The sequence below is a fragment of the Strix aluco genome, chromosome 10 (genome assembly GCF_031877795.1).
Source record: "Strix aluco isolate bStrAlu1 chromosome 10, bStrAlu1.hap1, whole genome shotgun sequence".
Lineage (NCBI taxonomy): Eukaryota > Metazoa > Chordata > Aves > Strigiformes > Strigidae > Strix > Strix aluco.
In genome coordinates, this window is record NC_133940.1 from 14,169,693 (window position 1) to 14,192,815 (window position 23,123).

General features: G+C 37.2%; 1 protein-coding gene across 8 annotated transcripts in view; it reads right to left on the reverse strand.

Annotated features, from left to right (window-relative positions):
- ATP7A (ATPase copper transporting alpha) overlaps window positions 1-23,123 on the reverse strand; it is a 32,194-nt gene that overhangs the window by 7,954 nt on the left and 1,117 nt on the right. For 5 of the 8 annotated variants that reach the window (XM_074835327.1, XM_074835331.1, XM_074835329.1 and 2 more), the window contains 18 exons: window positions 15,588-15,724; window positions 12,328-12,817; window positions 10,897-11,631; window positions 9,055-9,261; window positions 7,843-8,006; window positions 7,123-7,284; window positions 6,437-6,513; window positions 6,036-6,261; window positions 5,344-5,577; window positions 4,955-5,046; window positions 4,382-4,509; window positions 4,059-4,213; window positions 3,613-3,747; window positions 2,576-2,770; window positions 2,173-2,355; window positions 1,641-1,854; window positions 768-914; window positions 183-325 (listed from right to left, as the gene is read on the reverse strand). In XM_074835327.1, coding sequence (XP_074691428.1) covers window positions 183-325; window positions 768-914; window positions 1,641-1,854; window positions 2,173-2,355; window positions 2,576-2,770; window positions 3,613-3,747; window positions 4,059-4,213; window positions 4,382-4,509; window positions 4,955-5,046; window positions 5,344-5,577; window positions 6,036-6,261; window positions 6,437-6,513; window positions 7,123-7,284; window positions 7,843-8,006; window positions 9,055-9,261; window positions 10,897-11,631; window positions 12,328-12,817; window positions 15,588-15,695 — 3,795 coding nt within the window. In that variant the 5' untranslated portion in view covers window positions 15,696-15,724. Of the gene's footprint in view, window positions 1-182; window positions 326-767; window positions 915-1,640; window positions 1,855-2,172; window positions 2,356-2,575; window positions 2,771-3,612; window positions 3,748-4,058; window positions 4,214-4,381; window positions 4,510-4,954; window positions 5,047-5,343; window positions 5,578-6,035; window positions 6,262-6,436; window positions 6,514-7,122; window positions 7,285-7,842; window positions 8,007-9,054; window positions 9,262-10,896; window positions 11,632-12,327; window positions 12,818-15,587; window positions 15,725-21,760; window positions 21,857-23,123 lie in introns of all 8 variants that reach the window. The other 3 variants (XM_074835325.1, XM_074835324.1, XM_074835333.1) reach the window with 1 other exon arrangement.

The window sequence follows — 23,123 nt, forward strand, 5'->3', positions numbered from 1 at the left end:
TGTTGCTTCCATTGAAAAAGGCTTCTTTCATTCCCCCCCGTTATTCTGAATTTGTTTACATTACCATTTTTCACAATAGACCGGTTCTGTGCCAGCCACAAGCAATATCAACACGATACAACATGCTTCCTGTAAGTAGGCTGTAGCAAGCTTCAAACCCAAACACGCATGTAACAGCTTACCTGAGAGGCAATAGATCTTGCAGTTTTGCTGTTGTCACCAGTCATTAGGACAACTTCTAATCCCATACTCTTTAAAGTGTAGACTGCCAGCTCAGCTTCTGGTTTCACAGTATCAGCGATAGCTATCAAGCCACAAAGCATTCCTAAAAGAACAAAAGGAAAGAATGTGTTTGTAATAAAGATCTTTATTACTTCATGAAAAAAACGTAATTTTTTTCCCCCCAACGAGACTAATTCCAGAAACAGTAATATCAACAGTAAAAAGCAGAATGAGAGCAGGTATCAAGGCAGCAATGTTTAGGACAATACAGAGCATGGACTGACCAATCACCAAAAAACTCCTTTTTTCTCCTTTCTTCCCCTTTGCTTTCTTTGAAGTCTTTGCATTATGTCCAACTCTCCTGTCAACTAAGAAAGGCAGGAAGAGGTCTTTCTCAATGAAAGTGTTATAAAACTAGCTAATGATCTCTTTTCATACTATCATTCTGTTTCAGGTATAACTGCTATGACATGACTATTTATTACTTTCTATTTAAATAGTGACAAATCAACCTCTGAATAAAAAAAAGACAGCACTGAACTTACCATCAACCGCTGCTAGAACTGCTGTGCGACCTCTCCGCTCATGTTCCGTCATGGCTTTATCAATCTCATTTTTAACAAGGAGGCCATTTCTATTCATCCATTCCCGGTTCCCAATGAGAACAGAGTATTTTTGAGAAGTCATAGTAGCTGAAGGAAGAAAATAACATCCTACCATCACATGGATAACCAGGAAGCTTCCCTCCAGCTAATCCTACCCAGGTTCTCCCAGTATGCACTGAAATATCATTACAGAGAATCCAAACAGAAAGAAAATATTTCTCAATACTTTCTGCCCTGCCAATCTTTTCACGTGTTCTTGACAAGAGAGAAACTAACATATTTCTTGAGTAATGGGTAGTTACCATGTCAGTGGACCAAGAATCACAGGTCAGAGGACAATAAAGGACCAAGTCCCTTTTCTCAGTGCTTCTAATTTATATGTAACAACCCAATATAGTTGAAAGATCTAACAATGAACTGTTCTTGACTGAAACCACTCAGCTGTGCAAATTCACATTTTGGCTAGCAAACAGTAACTTGGGGTGAAGCAAAGTAAAAACAGAGAGAGCTGAAAGAAATTCCAAAATGATTTTCCAGCCCCATATTCAACATGTAACTTCAGGCTGTATTTAATCAAAATGTCCTGAGTGATGTGTGAAAATAAACTAATGACCAACTATTTCATGTGTGCCTTTATGCAAGTCCAGTTCTCCAGGGCAGAAAAAAGTGACCTCACTCTTAAGGATTCTAAAGACCCAAAAGCAAAAATTACTTATTTTATTCTACAAAAATTACTTATTTTATTCTACAAAAATTACTTATTTTATTCTACAAAAATTACTTATTTTATTCTACAAACCAGAGTTAGCTTACTTGGTAGCTCAGCATCAATAATCAGAGCAGGCTGTACTGATTCGTCTGTATTTTCCTCAATTTTCACAAGTGTCACATTTTTAATATTGTTTTCTTCAACCATTTTATTTTTCCTGTAGAGTAATGCTTCAATATTGGTGACTTTACAACTAATGCCACAGCCTGGAACTACCTGAAAATCTGTACATGTCCCAAGGGTTTCTGAGTCCAGTTCCTAAAGAAAAAGGATGCAAATTGAGAAAATTTTTAAGTGTATGAAAGCATGCTGCATTTACAAACCCCAGAAAATAAAGTGCAGTCAAACCAACTCTTAACAGGAGCAGAGAAATATTCAATCAATCATCAAAAAGTTTGGGTATCCAGTGCATCTAATATGGTATTAAGTGATTTATGTGGCTCCACAATTTTCAGCTTTCCCAACTGAATACATCAATTACTTTCTAAATAACACAAGACTACTCATACATGTTAAGTACTGGAAGAGAGGTTCTTCCATAAGACAAACTACTCTTTTCCTGTATAAATAACTTACCTTTTTGCAGTATTTTGTTATTGCTACTCCAAGAGGATGTTCGCTATTACCCTCTGCAGTCCCCACTATCGCCAGCATTTTATTATGTGGTAGCTCGTTACTCTCCACTAGAAACTTCACTTGCATCACTTCTGGAGTCCCATGAGTAATAGTACCTGTTTTGTCAAATACAACCACTTTTACCTGCAGCAAAACAGGAAGACTTAATTCAATAAACGAAGCTTTAATGTATAGCTTCCTCAGAAACCCACCCAATTTAACCAAACTTACTAACACGTACTGATCATCCATCCCTTACTAACGTGTACTGATGTACACGTCATGATCTGCTCAGGCAGCAGTTGGCAAAATGCCACCAATACCAGCCTTTAAAGTTCCTGTAACAATAACCCACATTCCCTACCTTATGGGCCATCTCTAATGGCTCTCCTCCTTTGATCAGTATGCCGTTCTGAGCTCCTACTCCAGTACCAACCATCACAGCTGTCGGGGTGGCTAATCCCAGAGAACAGGGGCATGCAATACACAACACTGTGATAGAGGCTTGGAAAGCAAAGCGGATTATCACTTCGGCTGCAGAAATGCTCTTATTGTAACCCTAGTGACAGAAGTTTATTTTAGTAATAGAAGAAATTGAACAATGGAAACAATGTATTCAACTACACATTGCTTGTGATGTTAAAAAAAATCTGCAAATATGTAAACTAAAGTATTAATATTAAAAAGTAAAGCACAGGCAAATTATGCAAAAGCTAAGGTTAATGACTAAATTAATGACTAATTAACTAATGACTAAGTTCTGTTCTATACTGCATATACCCACAATCTGTTTTATTTACAGGACATTTTCCTAAATAAGGTACCACATGCTATAACTCATTTACACTGTAATGTAATAAAAGACACTCTAGTAACAATTTATACAATAACAAAGAAAGAGGATATGAAGATTGCTTTCCTGGAAAGTAATAAATTCTAATCAGAAATAGTCATGAACCAAGAAACCTGTGTTCTAAGCAACTCTGCGGTACAAGATCCTGATCCTCCTCTGGCATCTGTAACGAAGATGATCTCCACTGATTTCAAAGATGCATTTACACAAAGCTATGCTAACAAACCTAGATGAAGAAGTGCAACTTGTGATGCAAGGGACTTCTATTGCCCACAGAGAAGGAATGGAAATTGGGAAATTTTGATGTATTTTTGTTATTTACTTTTTTTAAAATTAACTTTTTTTTTTTTTTTTAATACTAACTTTCAGGAGTTGATCAATTACTGCAGATTCTCTTTAAGTGATACAGTGCAATAACAATAATATAGTATCTACAGTCAGCAACTGCCTGCAAGGATAATTCAGAAAGGGAACCATTGCAGTCTAATAGACTTGTAGGCAAACTATTTTTTAAGTATTTCAGAAGACGTTTAAGGACACTTACTTACCAGAAAGTACTTTTCCACTATTTCAAAATCCACAAATCCAATTATAATCCAGGCAAAAAGGGTAACCACAGAGACAGCCACAATAGAAGGAACGAAGTAGCCACTAAGTTTGTCTGCAAATTGCTGGATAGGAGCCTAGGAAGGAGAAACACATGTCAGCTCCAGCAACATTACGCTTACTCTCTTCTATGCCCTCAGACATAGATAAAATCACAGCTTCTGTTTGCAGCACATTTAGCATACCACACTTTATAATTACACGTTTACTTAATCAGATGATGAAATTTGGAACAGTAGACCGTATCAAAGTCCTTATTCAGCAAGATGCTTCATTATGCAACTGCAATTCAAATCTGAACAGTTTTAACCACTCTTCAAATGATTTGGTATGCTGATGCCTAAATGATAAGACAAACCCCAAATACCTGACATGATAAATACTCTACCTTTGAGGTCTGGGCCTCCTCCACAAGTTTAACAATCTGGGAAAGAGTTGTATCAGCTCCAACATGGGTTGCTGAAATCAGTAGTGATCCATTCTGATTAATAGAACCTGCAATAACTGTATTGCCAGGTTTTTTAGTTACGGGCATCGCTTCACCTAAGGAAAGGTCAACAACAGATACTAAGCTATATTTTTCAGCAATATTATAATAGCTACCAACACAATTAGAAGAGTGAGGAGAGTATCAGCTTCAGCTTCTCTTCTTCAGATTCCTTTAAAGGAAAAGAAAAACATTTTTACACTTGCAAAAAAGAAAATGCTTACCTGTGATAAGAGATTCATCTACCATAGAGTGTCCTTCAATAACACGACCATCCACTGGGAATTTGCCTCCTGGGATCACTTTGACAATGTCACCTCGTTGAACCAGTTCGACATCAACTTGCTCTTCACTGGAGTTATGTATAGTGTTTTTTAAAAAAAAAGAGATTGTTAACTGAAGTTACTCAGGCAAAAGGAATTGTCACTATACACAAAGCATAATCCCATTTCTTGACATTGCTAATGCATGCAAAAATTGTCAGAAGAAAGGCGATTCTAAAGAGTGCTACGATTATTTTAATCATAGTTTTATTAACTTTCCAGTTGAGAAAATCTTCTGATTTTCTTATCACAGCAAAAATTAGCAAGATTCCAATAAAACAAATCAGAGCAGTCTTAATTTTTCTGCATTTTAACATGTATAATTGGCAAATCTGCCAGCAAATCTGAAGTTATTGGCTTCATAGTTCTACAGAATAGTAACATTTGTCTGTGAATTAAGCATATTAACTACAAAAAAAGAACAACAGAAAAAGCAAATGACAATTTGACAAAATGACAAATGACAAAAGATACCTTAAAAGAATGTTATCAGGGCCCAAGGTAACAATAGTAGCTTCAGTAGCTTGTAATGAAATTAGTCGTGCCAGTGCTTCTGATGTTTTACCCTAGAATAATAATTTTCATATTTTTGTGACTATGCTATTGAAAAAAAATGCTGGGTAAATGACAACTGCATATGTTGCAATTTACCCTATTAAGAAAATACTTTCTGCAAACAGACTCACATTAAGTCATTTCATATTTTTACTAGTTCAGTTACTGAAGATGATTTTACAACAAAGAAGGTTAAAAGAACCTAACAAAGCTTTTTCATGGGATTTTTTTTTAAAGGTACACAACATTCTGAAATGATTCTTAGTGTATTCCAGCTTGTAGATATCATGGGCTTTTATTTTCCTTACCTTTGCAACATGCTCTAGCCACCGGCCCAATGAGATGAACACAAACAGCATAGGAGGTGTGTCAAAGAAAGTTACAGGGTTTACTTTTGCTTTCTCAGCCATTGCAACTAGAAGAATAACAAACGAGTAGACGAATGCAATGGAGGTTGCCAAAACAATGAGCACATCCATATTTGCAGTTTTGTGCTTCAGTGCTTTGTATGCCTGTATATAGAAGTGCCAGCCTCCAAACATCTGTAACAAGAGCATCAGTTGCATTTTATACACACAGTTGTAACACACAGCACCGGTATTTCCATAAGAGAGGGAGACACTCATTTTATTCTGTTATTTGCCTTCTCCACCTCCTTCTGAACAAAATCCCATCTCTAGCCAAGGGCTATGATCTCTACCACAGTACTCTCAGGTCTTCTCACCTCATGCAGTTCCACCAGCTCCTCCCCGCACCCACTGGTGCGGTCAGGCTGGTGCCTCAGAGGCTGCCCACCTGCAGAGCACCTCTGCACTGACTGGCCTGCCTGCAACCGTCCCTAGCACCACTTATTCTGGCAACAGCAGAAGCACATAGCAACCTCCTCAAAAGCATTTTGAATGGGCATAATTACAGTCACTTTCCAAATTTAATTTCTTCACCACCTTCCATTTTGAGTGTTTAAGCCCAACGAATTAGGAGTTGTCATATTCCCGCTTACCTGTACAGGGACACACAGTAAAAATGACAGAAAATTCATAACAGACAATCCTGGTAGGAGCTGGTATTCCAGGACCATAGAGGAGTGAAGGGCCTCCATTTCCTCACTGCTCATGTTGTGATGTGTGTGAGCATCTGAAAGTTGACTGTCCATAACCATCATGTAAATCATCAGCCCCATGACAGGAATACAGAAAACGAGACTCACAACAAAAGACCTTTTCCACCTCAGATTTTAAAAAAGGGAAAAAAAAGAAAAGAAATTTGTTTTGCAGTCACATGCTTGATAACATTTTAGCTAGCAAGTCTGCACACTCACAAAAAAAATCGTAACCTTACTGTTGATTAAAAAAGAAGAATCAAAGATGTTTCTAGAATCTAAGTATGTTCAGGAATACTTACTGCCTTATTTCCTGTTTGTGATCGAGATGACTAGCAGATCTGTCTTTTTTGACTAATGAAGTAGTGAAACCTAAATCCTAAGGAAAAAAGCATAATAATAAAAAAAGATAAGTCAGTTTTTAAAGACACTTTGTGCTCATATAAAGTTATTGTCAGATTATTGATAGTGCCAGCCTTACATTTGATTTACTTTATTAACATTTCTGATATGATTGTTACTATTTTTTAGTTACCCTGCAAACAGGGAAAAGCAATCTGATGTAGAAATCAACCTTTCTAGAACATTAAAACACTATTCTGAAATGTGGCCTTCCAAACTGGTAATTCCTGAAGCACAGAAGTAGAGAAATTGAGGGAGAAAACCAAGCAACTTATTTCACCTCTCTCCTGCCACAGTACTCAGGGATGTGCTTTATTTTTCTGCAAACCTACAGCTGGTATCAACTCTACCATAACCTGGCTTTCCTAGTATTTCTGTTTAAAAACTTAGGCAAAGTCATAATAGAGAATTGCTTTTGAGCCAGAACACAGGTATTCTCTGCAGAAACCTGCACTAAGAAGGCAGCAGATGGAAGAAGAGAGACAGGCCCTTTTCCTTTAATAATCTTCCCTTCTGTTTCTAGGGTATGTAACTCTTCAAAGGACACTGGGTATTTTAAGAGACATGGTGCCTTCATGAAACTTACCTTTATCACTTGTATAACATCTCGAGGACCTATAATCTCAGGATCATATTTAATGTGTGCTTTGTTGGTTGCAAGAGCTACTGAGCAGTATAAAACACCATTAGTCTTCATGAGGGTGGATTCTATTTTGTGTACACAAGAAGCACATGTCATTCCTCTCACCTGTAAAACAGAAGTTCCTTCCTGTTATCAAAACCACAGGTTATTTGGTGAATGCATCTTGAAAAGTAGGAAAAGAAAAAGTGCTTATGATTATCCTGAATTACTTACTGCATATTTCTGGGGTTTGAAGTGATGAGATGGAGCTCTCTAGTTAAGGATGAGAGCACAATAGAGGAAGCAGACCATAGAGACAAGGTTATGAAGCTCTGCTGGCTCTTCAAGCTCAGAGCTGGGGTACACTGAGCTAGACTCAGCTACATATTTAAAAATACAAAAAAAAAAAAAAAAAAAAGGAAATTCCTGCAATAGGCAGAGTAATCAAAAAACTACAGGAATATTTCTCCAACTTCAGTGCAGTAGTAGGTAGTAGTGAGCCAGCACAGTTTTCAGGACAAAACATAGTTTGTGATACATACCTGATGTACCCTTATACTTAATTTTTTGTAAATTAAGCTCTATTATATGATTAACGCTTTAGGAAGTGGATGCTTACACAAGCATATCCAATAGATAAAAGTAATAAAGATGGGGGTGTTTGGTTTTCAATTACTAGCTTACAACAAGTTCCAGAATTCCATCTCCTTCACCACAGTTTTCCATCACGGTAGCTCCAAATCCCAGCTCCCGTATGAGCTCTGCAATAGCTGAAGGGTGTATTACAGCAGGATTATACCTCACTTCTGCCTTTCCTGCCATTAGGGCAACAAGTATTGAATGTATTCCTAGAAAAAAAAAAGTGTGAATGGCAGATCATGTTTAAGAAAAACACTGCATTTACAGTAACATGATTACAGTAACATGGCACAATAGGCATCAATTTCAATTTAATCAATTGAAATTGAGAAAGATACCATATTGTAGGTATACATAAAGAAAAACATCACCATTTTTGGAAGATACATCAACAATGCAACAAACACACCTAAGTGTAGGTGTGACAGATGAAAGTATTACTTCACGAGTTGCACGTTTTTAACAGTCTAATTACAAACATTCAATCTATGATACATTAAAAGGTGATCTATTTTTACTTAAAAGAAGTTCTTCTAAAATACAGTTCTGCATATTTCCCCATTCACATTTACCATTTCTAAAAGCTTTTTCTTCAAGAGAGAACACGTATGAGAAAAGGTAGATCTAACAGTGTGCAATCCTACTGTACACTAAGTGAAAAGGATTTAAGTTCATCCATTTTCTAGGTTAACTTGGAACACATCCGTCTTCATTACAATAATTAAACACAGTCTACATTAATGGCTCTTCATTACAGCACAGTCATGCAACTATTTGTTCCTGCAAATATAATCATCACAGTGACAGAAGACAGACATAGTTGCCTGACTCACAGAGCTAAAATTAACTTATGTCTCTGTAATCCATATTAATACTGTCCCTCACTAATAACTCCCTTCCTAATACAGGCACACATGCTTCTGCCTTTAAGTTGCAGATCTGGGCATGTCCCTCCAGTAGAAAAGATTTGTTTTAGTTTTAAAAGGATCTGTATTTGATCACTACATTCTCTTTGGAGTGCTCCAACTCCTGCTTTTGTGAAGGCAGTCCCTAGCCAGCACGCCCACAAAGCAGCAAGAACAACACTGCTTTCATCCTATGAACCAACAGTGAGTGGACGATGTTCTCACCCACAAAACACACCAGCAGTGGTACTTCTCTTGACAACCCACCCATTAAAAATGCTGTAAAAAAGCTAGATGGATTTTCTAAAAGAAACGCTTAGAAATTTAACGATTACACTGACATGTATCTTACCATCTTCTCTTCTCAAATTTCTCTCAATGTTGGCTACACATGAAGCACATGTCATTCCTGTGACTTGGACATAGCACTTTGATACAGTCTTTGTCTCTTGTCTAGCAAGGTGGGTTGGTGACACTTTGGAGGGAGGTTCAGTTTTGTGAGATTCCAGCTGCACTTCGGGTGAGGGCTGAGCTATTGCCACAGGTAGTTCTGCCTTTGCTGAAAAGGAGATTGCAATTCATGACACTATGAAGAGCCATTGCAATGAAGTACGAGCTGGTACTACACCTGCCATGAATACATGTTGTGGTAAATTTAGACAAAAAAATGGCAATTGTACATGCCTTGTCTATCAGATTCATCCATCTGTCTGTCAATTAAGAGTAAGCAAAAGAAAAGACAAAGGGTTAGGCCACTAATTAACTTACTGTTTTGTTACTGTTTTTCTGTTTGCTTTTCCTCATTGTATTTGTCTGTTCTATTGCACATTCTTTGTCCTCTTCTGTAGGTTGTAAGCTAAACCTCAGCATTGCAACCTTAGTTGCTCTCAAACTACAGACAACTGCTTCTTACAGCAATTCACGAGCTGCTGTTTATGCAGAAGCAGTATGAAAGGAATTAAATGGGAGCACCTGACCATTTCTTCAGTTATTGCCATAAAATAGCTCACATACTGTATTTCTTGATTACTGAATCAAGAAATAGAGCTTCCCTGCCCCCTCAGGAAATCTCTCTTCCTATTAATATTTACCTGTATTCTCACCATAAGTCTTCTGCATTCTACTGTCTAGCCATCTGCTCCCACTGTGCAATTACTGTTAGTGTACCAGTCATCAAAGTAAGCATCTGTGCTGGTTTTGGCTATGACAGGGTTTTCTTTATAGTAGCTCATATGGTTCTGTCTTTTGGATCTATAACCAAACAGTGTTGGGAACACACCGGTGTTGTAGTTACTGCTGAGCAGCGCTTACACAGAGTCAGCTTTTCTGCTCCTCACCCCACCAAGCGAGGAGGCTGGGGGTGCACAAGGAGTTGGGAGGGGGCACAGCTGGGACAGCTGACCCCAGGGACATCCCAGACCATATGGCGTCATGAAGCTCAACAGAAGCTGGGGGAAGGAGGAGGAAAGGGGGATGTAGGGAGTGATGGTGTTTGTCTTCCCAAGTAACTGTTACGCATGGTGAAACCCTGCTTTCCTGCAGATGGCTAAACATCTGCCTGCTGATGGGAAGTAATGAATTAATTCCTTGCTTTGCTTGCACGTGCAACTTCTGCTTTACCTATTAAACTATCTTTATCTCAAGCCACAAGTTTTCACTCTTTTACCCTTCTTTTCCCCATCCCACCACGGGGGAGTGAGTGGCTGGGTGGTGCTGAGCTGCCTACCAGAGTTATCTCAACAACATCATTTTAATTTCCTCAGTGATGTCCACACTTTTCAGATTCTTGTCGCTCCTGAGCCTGGTTAAACATTCCTTTGCTAGTTACTCCACAGGAGGCAAGTCTTTGATAATTAGCTATTAAAGAAACTTCAGCTCAGCAATCCATAACATTCTTCACAGCTAGTGAAGCTCAAATTCCATGTCATGAATATTATACAGTAGCAAACTGGAACATCATTCAAACATCAGTATTTATCTGACATATTTATGTTTCCAGGTATCTCAATAATTTTTAATTAATCTGATGTATTAAAGAAAGTGCACATTAATTATCTAATTGACAGTGAAGATATAAAGCTTCTCTTGGCAAGCACAAAGTATAGGTCAACTGCTAAATTTCATCTTGGGTGGTACCAAATCCTAGACAGAACTGCACAGTCCCTTTAAAATTAAAAGTTTAATATGTCATTACCTGATAAAGATGCATCAAATCCTATATCCTCTATTGAGGATCGCAAGTCTTCTGGGCATGTTTGCAGAGGGTCGTACTCTATAGTCCCATTACGATTTGAAAGAGACACACGAATAGATTTTACACCTGCCTTTTGGGATATGACTCCTTCAATGGACTGCACGCAAGAGTTGCAAGTCATTCCCTCAATATTTATCACAACAAATTGAGTAAGTGGCTGGCTAGCATCCTTCAAAGCTGGATGAGCAGACTTCAGTGGAGATGCCAGCATGGGGAAAAGTGCTACATTTTCATATTCATCAGGAAGGCTGACTTTAAACGTCTCTGGAGACACTGCCTCTATGGCTTTTCTCAGGACATCTATGCTAATTAAGTTTGGGTTATAGTTTATAATAGCAGTTTTCTTTTCTAATGAAACAACTATACTTGTTACGGATGGGAGTGCTGATACGGTACTCTGAATATTGAGGACACATGAACGGCAGTGCATGCCATCAATTCTGAAGACAATTGTCTTTGTATCATTCACATTCGAGTTTTCCTTCAGTGCTGTCTCAGAGCCTTTGGTCTGAGTATTCTTCAACCTTTCCAGGTCCACAGCGCTGAGCTTGAGGGGTCTAGGCTGCTTTTTGAAAGATGCTGTGAAACCCGCAACTTCAATTTGATCTTTTATTTCTTCTGCTGTAATTAGATGAGGGTGGTAGACAACAACAGCTTCCTGATTGTCCAGGGATACTGAAAATTAATCAATAAAAGTAAGTGTACATTACTTCCCTAAGCATAATAAGCATGTTGGCCTAAGAGCAACAGATCTTGTCAAAGATTTCCAAGAATACTTTCAATGCTCAGAAATGTAACTACAATGGAAAGGAGATTTAATTGGTTTGGTAAGTATCAAACAATTTAATTCTTCAACCATTTTTTGTTTTCAACTCCTCAATATTTTGCTCTTTCCCCAGGACTTTCACAAATGACATTACTATTTCTTACTAAATTTATCCTTTTATCAGGGGTCTGTGGCAATACAGGTAATTTTGTCTTGCTTTTTAGATACAATCATATATATGCCAGTATTAATTTTTAATTGAACAGAAAATAAAAACTGATTTAATTACAAGACAAAAATAAGGCATCTGGTATTAGAGATTTCTGTAACTGGTAATAAAATTATGGAACACGACTATTCCAGGCTGCCTACCAAAATACAAAGCAGCCACTGAGTACTGCCACAAATGTAACAGCAGCAGCCTCACCACAATTTGGGCCCCTTTCTTCACTTCTAATCCAAATTAAACATGTAACTAAATACCTGGGACCACAAAGAGTAGCTGTCACACTAAGCTATCTAATCTAAACCCAAGATATCTCCACAATGCCATCAGAGAACAGCATGGTTAACTTCAATTTACGTAAAAATACACTAAGTTTTACCTTTAATACGCTGAATTCCTTGCAATTTGCCAATCTTCCCCTCGATGGTGCTGGTGCAGGAATGACAGGTCATCCCCTCTACTTTCAGGCGCAGCACAATGCTACTTGCTTGAGACCAGCTGGAATCTTCACAAGTTCCAGGCGTTACCTCTGGTGCAGAGATATTTAAATCTAGTCCTGGGACCATTTGGATAATCTGCTTGCCATTTATAATGGAAGAAATGAAGGTCACCACTGCAGTTTTTTGATCAGAGGACATTTTAACATCCATGATACCTTTGTTCTTTAGTAGTGTACTACAAATCTGTTTAGATGTTAGAGTTGACTGAGCAGGAATTGTAAGAAAAATAGTGTCAGGTAAAACAGGTTGTGGGTTTGAATCAGGCAATGTAGCATCAAATCCCATGTCATATATTGCTTCTTGCAGTGTTGCTGGAGTCTGCAGTTTTGAGTCATAAATGATGGCTGCATTCTTATCCTCTAGAGACACCTTGCAAGGGAAAAAAAAAAAAACAATTTAGCTGCAATACTAAGAGATGAGAACTAATACCCTGCATGAGACTAGAAACAGCTTTTACTTGCATATATTAGTAATACTTGTCCAGTACAACTTTATCCATCACAACTCACCTTGAAGAGTAAAGCCATACCAATAGCCACCATAAAGTAACTTCTGCTCATCTGTGCAACATCTTGGCTAGAAAGAACAAATTCCACCTCCCTCCCTCTTTCAGAATCTTTCAAAAGTCTGTCTGGCCACTTTTACTTAAGACATCAGACAGCATCAATGCGTTTAATAAAATTTGCAGAGCCAAACTCCCTTGAATTATGATGACTAACCCAATTAAAGTCCCAAAAGCAAAAGAGAAAAAATTCTAATCACATGTACAATTCTGCAGTTAGTAGTAATTACCCTTAGGCTACAAGGATGGAAGAAAACACTCTTTGAAAAAAAACTTCACAGATTTAAGTAGCAGTGAAAGGAGTCCAATATTTCTAGGCATCTTACACACAGGCTGTTAACTTGCTGTGAGCAGTGAAGTGCATCAGACTTCACAGAACAAAATTCAGTTTTGAAATTTGATATATGACAAACATTAAAGCTGTTTTTTCCTCTCTGTACATTTTGGTGATCCAGAAACGTCCTGATTTGGTACTAACCTTTCACATCAGATGGTACAAATATCCTCAATTTAATTTTCTCCCAACTGATGATGTATCAAACACAATTACTGCAGTTTCCAAAAGGGAAAGCCGATGCCTGCCAGAGGCCCAACACATTATCATTCAATTCTATCTTTCCTCTGGGCAAACGTACAACCTAAAGACCACAGTCATGATTAAATTCGACCAGTTAAATCATTTTAAGAACCACCTTTCTTCATTGTTGTCCCAATTACAGGCTTTAGCAGCATTAGCAATGTGGACATTTATTGGTTTCATTGTAGTTGGAGGCAAAATAACCTAAATGCAGCACTGTTTGTCTGTATTAGCCATCTAAAATTAATCTTCATTGCTGATCTAATTCATATTCCCTAAACAAAATCCTGTTTTACTATTCTCAGGGATTTTTCCGAAACATATGATCTGGCTAAATTGAGGTTCTGATGCTGTAATGAGGATAATTACTATCAAATAAGTTGAAGTATGACTCTCTCCTCCTTCTCCTATATCAAATCATCTATATATTCTCAGAAATTAGCAGAAACAATAAAATGCAAGGTTGATGAGATTAAATCTTTTGCTAGAATAAGGGAGAAAGGGAAGATTCTGAAGTCAGATTATTTGGGGGTATTATTTCACAGGCTGCTTTTAGCTTTCATTTGACTTCATGCTTGCAGATACCTAGTAATTTATCTGACCATACCGTGCCACAGATGTTAAGAGCAGTATCCCTATTTCTAAAATGGTCTGTTCAGTGGTCTAAGGTTCTGGTGTCAGAGCATAGCCTCATATCACATTAAAGATCCATTAAAGTTGAAGGAAGATGAAAAATCATGAGTCTTGTAAATATTGCTGCTGTTCACCAAAATTTCCGTGTGTGTACATGAACGCCTACTTCAGGCAAAAGGAAACTGTACTAACCAGTGCATCATTTGACTTTGTACAGAATGGTGCCCACAACAGGCCCTTCAATATCAGCTAGAGGTAACGATCACACGCCCCCCAAATTACGACAGCGTACCCTACTCTGGGAAGGAAAGTGTTCATCTAAGACATATCCACTAAAATAGAATCTATCTTTTGATGAAGCCAGGAAGATATTCTTTTCTTTAAAACCAACCACTATAGAATGTTACAGCATGATTTCAGAACCTAGATACTAAGTAATTAAACTTTGCAATTTTCTGTTGCTGCTATTGTTAGGACTGTTCTTTCTAGCACAAATTAGGTTATAAAACTAATAGGAATCTCCCAGCTTTTACATTGTTTCCATTATTAAAACGGCTGTAAATTGGTGTCTTGTGTAAGAATAATCAGCTGACCCTGGAATACTCTACACTCCAATATTTTGCCCATGATAGAAAAATACTAACAAAATATTGTTATCTCCTCTGAGCTAAGGAAAAAAAAAAAAAAAAGTCATATCAAGGAAGTCTGGATTAAGGGCAAATGAAGTAGCTCTGTTAACAGTTCAAAACTACAGTTCTGCTGTTCTTTCTCTCATTTCCTCATGGACAGTATGTAGGAAAGGCAACTTCTAATGCCTGAAAGAGCTAGCAAGACTATCCTTTGTCACCTGGATTTCACAAATGACAACAAAACTGCTTTGTTTTTCATGGTGGGTCAACTACCACATGATTAACTGGACACCTCAAGGTCACAAATGCTTTTGAACCTGTGCAAGTGGCCTCTGTGTACTATCAGTTTGAAAGAAATGCCTTCAGGCTTATTCAGTATAAGGGACAAGGACAGCTTGGTTTTTTCACCAGTGCAAGTTCTAGGGCTTTTGCTTTATCTTATTTAAAAATTTTCTGTTCTTGCCTGTTTTTGACATTTTTTTCATTACTTCACCGAATTAACTGTAAAGCAGAAAATTACTTAGGAGTAACAGATAATGACTTAGCTCCCATTGCAGTAAAGTAAGCACTTGTTTTTCTCTTATACCAGAAATACACTAATGCGCTTCCAGCAATCAGCTTACCATGAAACATACTGAATATACTCTTTCCACATATTTTCTTCCCTTGGTGCACACTTCATCATGGTTTCTCATATAAGAACAAAGCTTTGTAAGAAACAGCAATAGCATTACTTACGTTAATGTTATGGATACCATTCATCTTCCCAACATGCTGTTCAATGGTTTGGACACAGGAATTGCAGGTCATCCCCTCCACGCTGATGACTATGGATTTTGCCTCCATTGTGAAGTTCTACTCAAGTCTTCTCATTGCTGTTGGCCAAAAACATTTAAGATATTTGTTCTTAAATCATTTCACTAAGATTGAAATCAAAACAGGGATTTAACAGATGATGTACTTGGCCACATGTAACTCTAGTAGATGTCAAAACCTGAGCAAAGCTGAACAAGAAGAACTTTTAGGTATTTATTCCTACGAATTTTCAAAAAGGCAAAGTGTTCAGACATGTATTATTTGATTTGTGTTAAAATAGAGATAATTTAATCACATGCAGCAAGCTGTGATTCACCAGTGTGTTAGATGAAACTACAGAGAGAAGCAAGTGAGAGACACCAGCTCTTGGAATGCTAGAACCATAGAGGGCAGGATGTAAGCTACAGTGGCACCAGTGATGATCATTCTTTTTCCACATTTATATCTCATACATTATCCTATGCTAGCAAAACCAAGTGATACTGAAATCAGACCTAGGAAGCAAATCAAGTTTTTTCCACATCTCATTCACAGAAGTCTGATTTTTACTCCTCTGAAGATTATCATTATTTTTGCTCATTAAAACAAGCCCAGGAAAAAATGACTGAACCTAAATGAAATTAATTTGTAGAAATAATGGCTAATGCAAAGGACTTTTTATCCAATGCATGAACTGTTAAGTAACAGAGTGGAAAAGAAGGCAAAAGAAGTGATTTACCAATTTTTTTTTTAAACCTTTTGAAAATTTGCATTATTTTTTCCACTGACAGAGAGGTTAGTAACCAGGAAAATGATGACAGTCAACTACTTACTGTTTGGCTGCAGTGGAAGTAACAGCAAATTTTGATGATTAACTGAACAGCTAAAATTAAGCATGTGCTTAACTCGTTTTTTTACCCTGGGGACTTATCTTAGAAAACTAAATTATATTAACAATGTTTAATAAAATTAGCTTTCTTGCTCCTTGATGACATTTCAGAACTGTTCCCTGATATAGAAGGTCTGAAGGTTTCTGGTTTTGCTTTGAGACATGCTACAAATTGTGTAAGAATACAAGGATGTTTTATCATAGAAACCCCTGAATTAGTGAAGTTTCCAACAGATAAAATACATATTTTTCCTTTAACTCTGTTTTGTGTGAAGAGCCAGGAACACACTGCAAATTTCTGTCAGCCACTAACCTGTGGGAGAATTTATAATTTCTAGGTCAAAAAAAGAAAAACAAACAAAAAAGTATGACTACGTAAACAACATGAAAGATAGTCTGAGAAGTTGATCTTAAAGATTTATTTTCCCAATGCATCTCCTAAAATCCTCAAATGACCAGCTAATTCATCTAAACTGTGGCATGAACCTTCCTATTCTGATAGGCACTGAGTTTTGCTCGAGCTACGCAATAAATGACTAGACAAACCAAGAATCAGTGCTCATTAATGATAAGCATGTCGTAAAGGAAACCTCATAGCTGTAAGGACTTTTAACACCTGTATGTAACAATGTAGGAACCTTTTTCACTGACACGTGTGGAGAGCCTGAGCAGCACTCCCATGGATCTTTAAACCTGATCAGAACCTTGAACAATCTGCAACATCTGACCCAAAAGGCATCGAGTATTTACTCTGAATGTATCGTAAAGCGCTAATGCTTCATCCTTCCATTCCAATCATGGATGAAGTTTGGAAGCATAAGAGCTGCAAGCACAGCTCGAGACCGTCAGCGGCTGCGGGATCAGAATCAAAAGCTGCATCCTGCTCTCGTCCTGTGTCTGGATGCAGGCGTGGGCGCACGCAGGACACACGGCAGCACGATGCGGTCTCAGTGCCAGGAGACAGAGGAAAGAGCTCCCACAAAGTGGGGCCTCAGGCAACGAGAGCTTTGATTATTGCTAAGGCTGGCCGAGCAAATAGCGTTAACACTTGCACTGGCTGTACTAACTGGGTGCTGCTGCTTCAGAAGATAGAACTGTGACAGTAAGTTACTATTACTAAAGAAGGCATCATACTATGCTACAGTCAGTAGAAAACAGTAACAATAACTCATCCCTGCTGAGAACAGAAATAAGACAACTCTACCTGAAGAGTTATTACAGAACTCACTTCTCACCTATTCTTACAAGATCCAAGTTATTAGAAACACACACACACAAATATTTGTATGTAAATATTCACGCATTACAGAAATACAGAACTGTCACCTGACACACAAGAGAATTATGCATCAGCAGAAGAGTATATTTTAAGCAAACTTCATATGGCAGGTCTTTTCTCAGGCTCATCTGCACACTCAGAGGTACAAGATATTTTTAAAAACACTAAAAAGCTACCCAAGAAAATACATGCTTTCATGTCATCATATTGAAATATGATCCTTATTGATTACTTCAGTTCTTCCATAAGGAATGCTCAGTCCATATAGAGCAAGCAAAGACATAATTGTAACTCCACAATCAGGGAGCAATGAATATTCCCACAAGGCTGAAGTACAAATAAAGTTTCAAAGAATACTTGACCCACAGTCTGTTTTGTGAACACAACCAGACACACACAACTAACTAAAATGAGACACAGTAGTCTTATCACAGACAGAGTCAATAAGGTTTGCAGAGAAGTGAATTTAAAAGCATTTCAGATACATGATTAACTTTTCCAGTTGCCCTGCCCTGACAACTCCACTATTACTGTATTTAAAAAAAACCAAAAAACAAAAAACAAAGTAAGGAAATACTTTGGCTGTGAGCTGCTACCTAAAATAATCAAAGCTTTGCAAGATGTTGCCTTGGATGAGAGTCTCTAAAAGTCTGCTGAGCTCCTGGCTATCTTGCCCCTTCTTTGGTTTACGAGACTCAAGCTACAGTAAAATAATATTCAAACTAGGATACAGTGTTAAAGTCTCTTTTGTAAGTCATATGTCAAACTAACAGCAGCCACGTATGTAGTGAACCAGTGAACTAGTACTATTAAAGTGATTACAGTAGCCATCAGCACTGCTAACAAATGCCCACCAATGCATTAAAAAAAATTAACTGCTTATATATGTAAAAATAACATATTTTTAACATCTACTATAATTATAGTTTGTAATGGACAAAGTATTTTCTCAGTCTGTTTCCTTGCCGTTCTGCTGTTCATTTCACATATAATCACTTCCACCATTTTTTACTCAGCCTCATGTTTTCCTACTTAAAAGGTAGCTTGTGGAAAGAGAACCAGGAATTATAAGAGCCATTCTGTCTCAGCGGCCTAATTAACTAAACAAAGTTCGTAAAGTGACTTCAAATAGGGTGGATGATATTTACAGAAGTGGAAGAAAATACTCTGATTGCAGTAACTCAGGACCACTTACAAAGCATGTTAGAATCCTATTATGTCAATAGAAGGTCCTGTTTATGTTTCAAGTGTATGCTTCATACAGACACAATCCTTCCTTTAAAATAAAACACATCATCTGCTATTTGTGTTTGGAGGTAAATAATAAGTCAAAAGCAATTAAGCTTCAATCATTCCACTGCCCCAGTAAGGTAATTTTGTTGGGTTGGTGAGTTTTTTTTAAAGACTGCTTTCCTAGGACCAACTGATTGGGGCCCCATGGCGTTTGGCATTGTATAAACACAGTACAGAAAATCCTTTCCTGGAAGAGACTCTAATTCAAACATGCAAAAAGCATAAAGGCATAAGAGAAAATGAATTTTTTTTTTTTTTTTTTTTTACCCCTCAAGGCCACAGAGTAATAGGACTGAATCCAGAAGTTCCATCATAGAATTTATCCATCGGATCAAACTGTCTCTTGTTTTTGTTCTCCAACTTTTAATTAAGAAACACTACTGGATCTATGTGATTATATGCATCATTAACAGGTCTCTGTTGGTGGGGAAGATGACAAGGATTTTGATTTGCTTTGCTGCAAGCTGCTAACAGTTTTCATACCGTTTTTAAAAAGAGGCTGTTCTCTAAAAAATGAGATGTGTCCAAATCTAAAGGTAGAAAATGAGCCCTTGGTAAGCAATACTCTCTCTTCACATCAGTTACATTATATTACTAACACTGAATCGAGAAACAGCACATTCTCAGTCTCAGTTTTCTATACAGCCTTACTGAGATTTCTGAAGACCAAACTGTCTGGATTTCCAGTGCTCCTGATGCTTTAAAGAGATCTTGTTCTTAGAAGTAAGCATAGGGTTAATACTTAGTGTCTGTAAGTATACACACATCCTTTTTCCTCCCCCTACAAAATGGCCAGGACAAGGAGTTAAATTTAAAAGCTAATACATGCTTACATCTGAGACAGTACTCTACCTTGTTATATTCTATTTAATTTCTAATGCTCTGTCTCACTTACGAGTGCTTCCTGGTAGAAATACTTTGGGTGAAACTTAAAAGAAGTATTTTTGTCATACTTTCCTCCTTCTGACAACATTAAATTAAGAAAAATTAATGACTACGCAGCCTGAAAAATAATTGTTACACCAATAAATTATGACTAGATGCACACAAGAGATGTGCAAATATTGACAGTTTAATCCTACTTCTCCTTATATGTGTTAATATTTGACCAAGTTCACATGAAAATGGATGTAGAAGTCAAAAGATCTGCATGAGGGTATATAGCAATCTGTGTATACTACAGTGAGTGCTTGAACTTGTAACACGCCATTTCCTCACTCTTGCCATCATCCATCACTATATATCTGTTTGTTTTCTCCCCCTGTTTAAAAAAAAGTTTGTATATATAATGCTGCATATGTACACATGTCTATATTTATACACATTAGCTCAAAAGAGAACCTCACTGTACAAGGGACGGTTATGCTTCTGGCAGGATGCAGCTGAAACAATCTACGAATCTAAAACTTTGGTAGTATCTAAGAAGCTTTCTATGTGACCAACAGATATTTTATAAGCTGACACTGAAGACCTCAATTATTACCACTGACTGCAAGGCAAATGACTGCTAATAAATAACTTGTAATTCAAAGTTATCATGGACATATTCTTTTAAGTGAGATGCTATCTAAGTTATAGATCACACATTATTTTAGAGAAGAATAACAGCTTTATTTTTAACCAATGCATTACTCCATCTATAAAACACCTTCATCATCAATTAGTAAAGAATTTTTGGATTTGACAATGCAAGCAAATGGCAGTCCTCCCCTCCCCCATTTAATCTAAGAGCTATGTATTCAGAATACAAGAAACCAAAAGGCTTCAGTTCAACTACTGTTGGTTTAGAACATCATCTAAAGCAGCTTCATCTTATGATGAAGCTTGGCTTTGAACAAACTTTGTAAAAGCTTTTTGTACTTTCTACTATACTACTTACTGCTTAATACCTTCAGAAACTCCCACTTTCTATTCTTTCATTGCTTTCACCTGTGTTTTGCAGTACAAAGGCAGTAGTACTTCTGTGTTTGTATATTAACACCATCAATGAAGCAGCAGAGCCCTAGAAATAATCTGGCTCTGCAACAGTGCAGAACCGAACACAGTAGGCTACATCTGGTGGAGCAATGCTCAGTGACAGAACAGGAGGTGTACAAAGTATAATTAAAACCAAAACAGTATTTGGGAATAGGCATAAGTCCTTGTATGTTTTTTTCAGGTACAATTTTAGGCTTAAAGCTTGGGTTACATGTGTGCAAATTAAAATCCAAACATTTTGTTTTCTTGAAGAAAGTCAACTAGTGTTTCTATTAAGTGAATGAAGAAACAGAAATAACTTCTACTTCCAACAGCAATTTCTTCCTATGGAAAGGAAAATTAAAGAGTGATCCAGCACAAGGTGACTGAGAAACTCAGATTCAAAGCAGGTTTTCTTGATATGCTAACAGCAGTCTTTGTAAGTAAAATATCTGAAGCAATATAAGGTTTGATGAAATCAAAGCAAAGTCATTCACAAGCTCACACTACCAAAAAAAAAAAGCAAATATGAGTAATGCGAAAAGGAAGCTACAACACCAGTAAAAACCCAGACTCTCACTTTACCCCACAAAACACACTTTAGTGCTTCTAGTACCTGAGCTAACCCAGGCATCGCTGTGTAACCTGTGCACCACAAACAGGCTTTGTGCCTGTTCTAGGATCAGTAGGGATACATACCTGAGAAGCACACAATGTTTCTGGCTAAGCGTACAACTTCAGTTTTCTATATACAATTATCTTGTATTTATAGCTGCTGAAATTAGGAGGTCAAAGCTAGGCAAAAAAAAAAAAAAAAAAAAAATCACACAAACACCAGAAACAGAATCTGTCAGATTTAACTACAGCCTTTGGATTTTATTAGATTTCTAAATGGCTGAATCCTACTTTGCAGCTCGCTTGATTTACAGCAGCAGAAATATAAATTTCTAATTACATTAAATGGAAAAAAGGTACCTGTCCCTAATAGTCTGCAAAGACATATGAAAAAGAGCAAAGGACAGCATGAAACAAAAAAGCTGTATCATCTCATCCATCTCATTCTTGGGCTTTTAAGAGTCCTAGAGAATCGTCCAATACAAAAGAACAAGGTTTTATTATGTTCATTGGCAAACAGACACATTTGAAAGTATGACTAGATATACGAGGCTTAATCACTGAGGGAGAAGCTGCACATCTATAATAAGTATGTCACAGACACGATACTCTAAATAGGTTGTAATTCATGTTGCTCAAGACTTTAAGAAGTCTTGCTTCATCAGCAGACTATGTAAATTGCTCTGAGGGACTTTATTTCTATCAAGCTAGATGAAAAAAAAAAGTACACATTGAAAATACAAGTTTTATAATACTTGAGATAAATTCTCACAAATCCTTTTACTTGTCTGTGTCCTTCCACTACCTCTTCAAGTCAGATTTTGGAGAACATGAATGTTCTCCTAGAAGAATTGCAGAAAATATTAGGGACAGAATATAATCTATAAACCCTTGTTATGTGAGCATACTAAGGCCAAGTTGGGCTCCTCACTCTTGAGCTTAGTCTCAAAAATCAAGGCAGAACAATGTGGACTGCATTATACAAGTGAAACAATAACAAACCAGTAAATGACATGTAATGCTAGCTTTCACTTTCCCATTTAACCATCTGGGAAGGAAAAAAGCTTCATGTCTCTTTCTCTACAACAAAATACACTATAATTATTAATTTCTAATCAAATGGTGTTTGTGCATACAGTGCATTGTAATACACACAACTAACTTCCACATTACCAAACAGGAAAAGTTACTTCTTGGTCCATTTACATCCATGAATACAACTCAACAAGTATTTAAGTATAGAAATGCAATCTTTGGTGACTGCATAAAAGATTTTAAGGAACTTTACACTAGCAATAATGATGTGCCCTTTCCAGAACCTAGATACAGACAGGCAATAGTTAAGCTGGATATGGTCTTGCTCATTTCCATGAGATTTTACCCCAAAGCATCATAAACAACTAGCTGCCCTTTTCCAGAATATTTACACTAGTTTTTTAATGGAAAC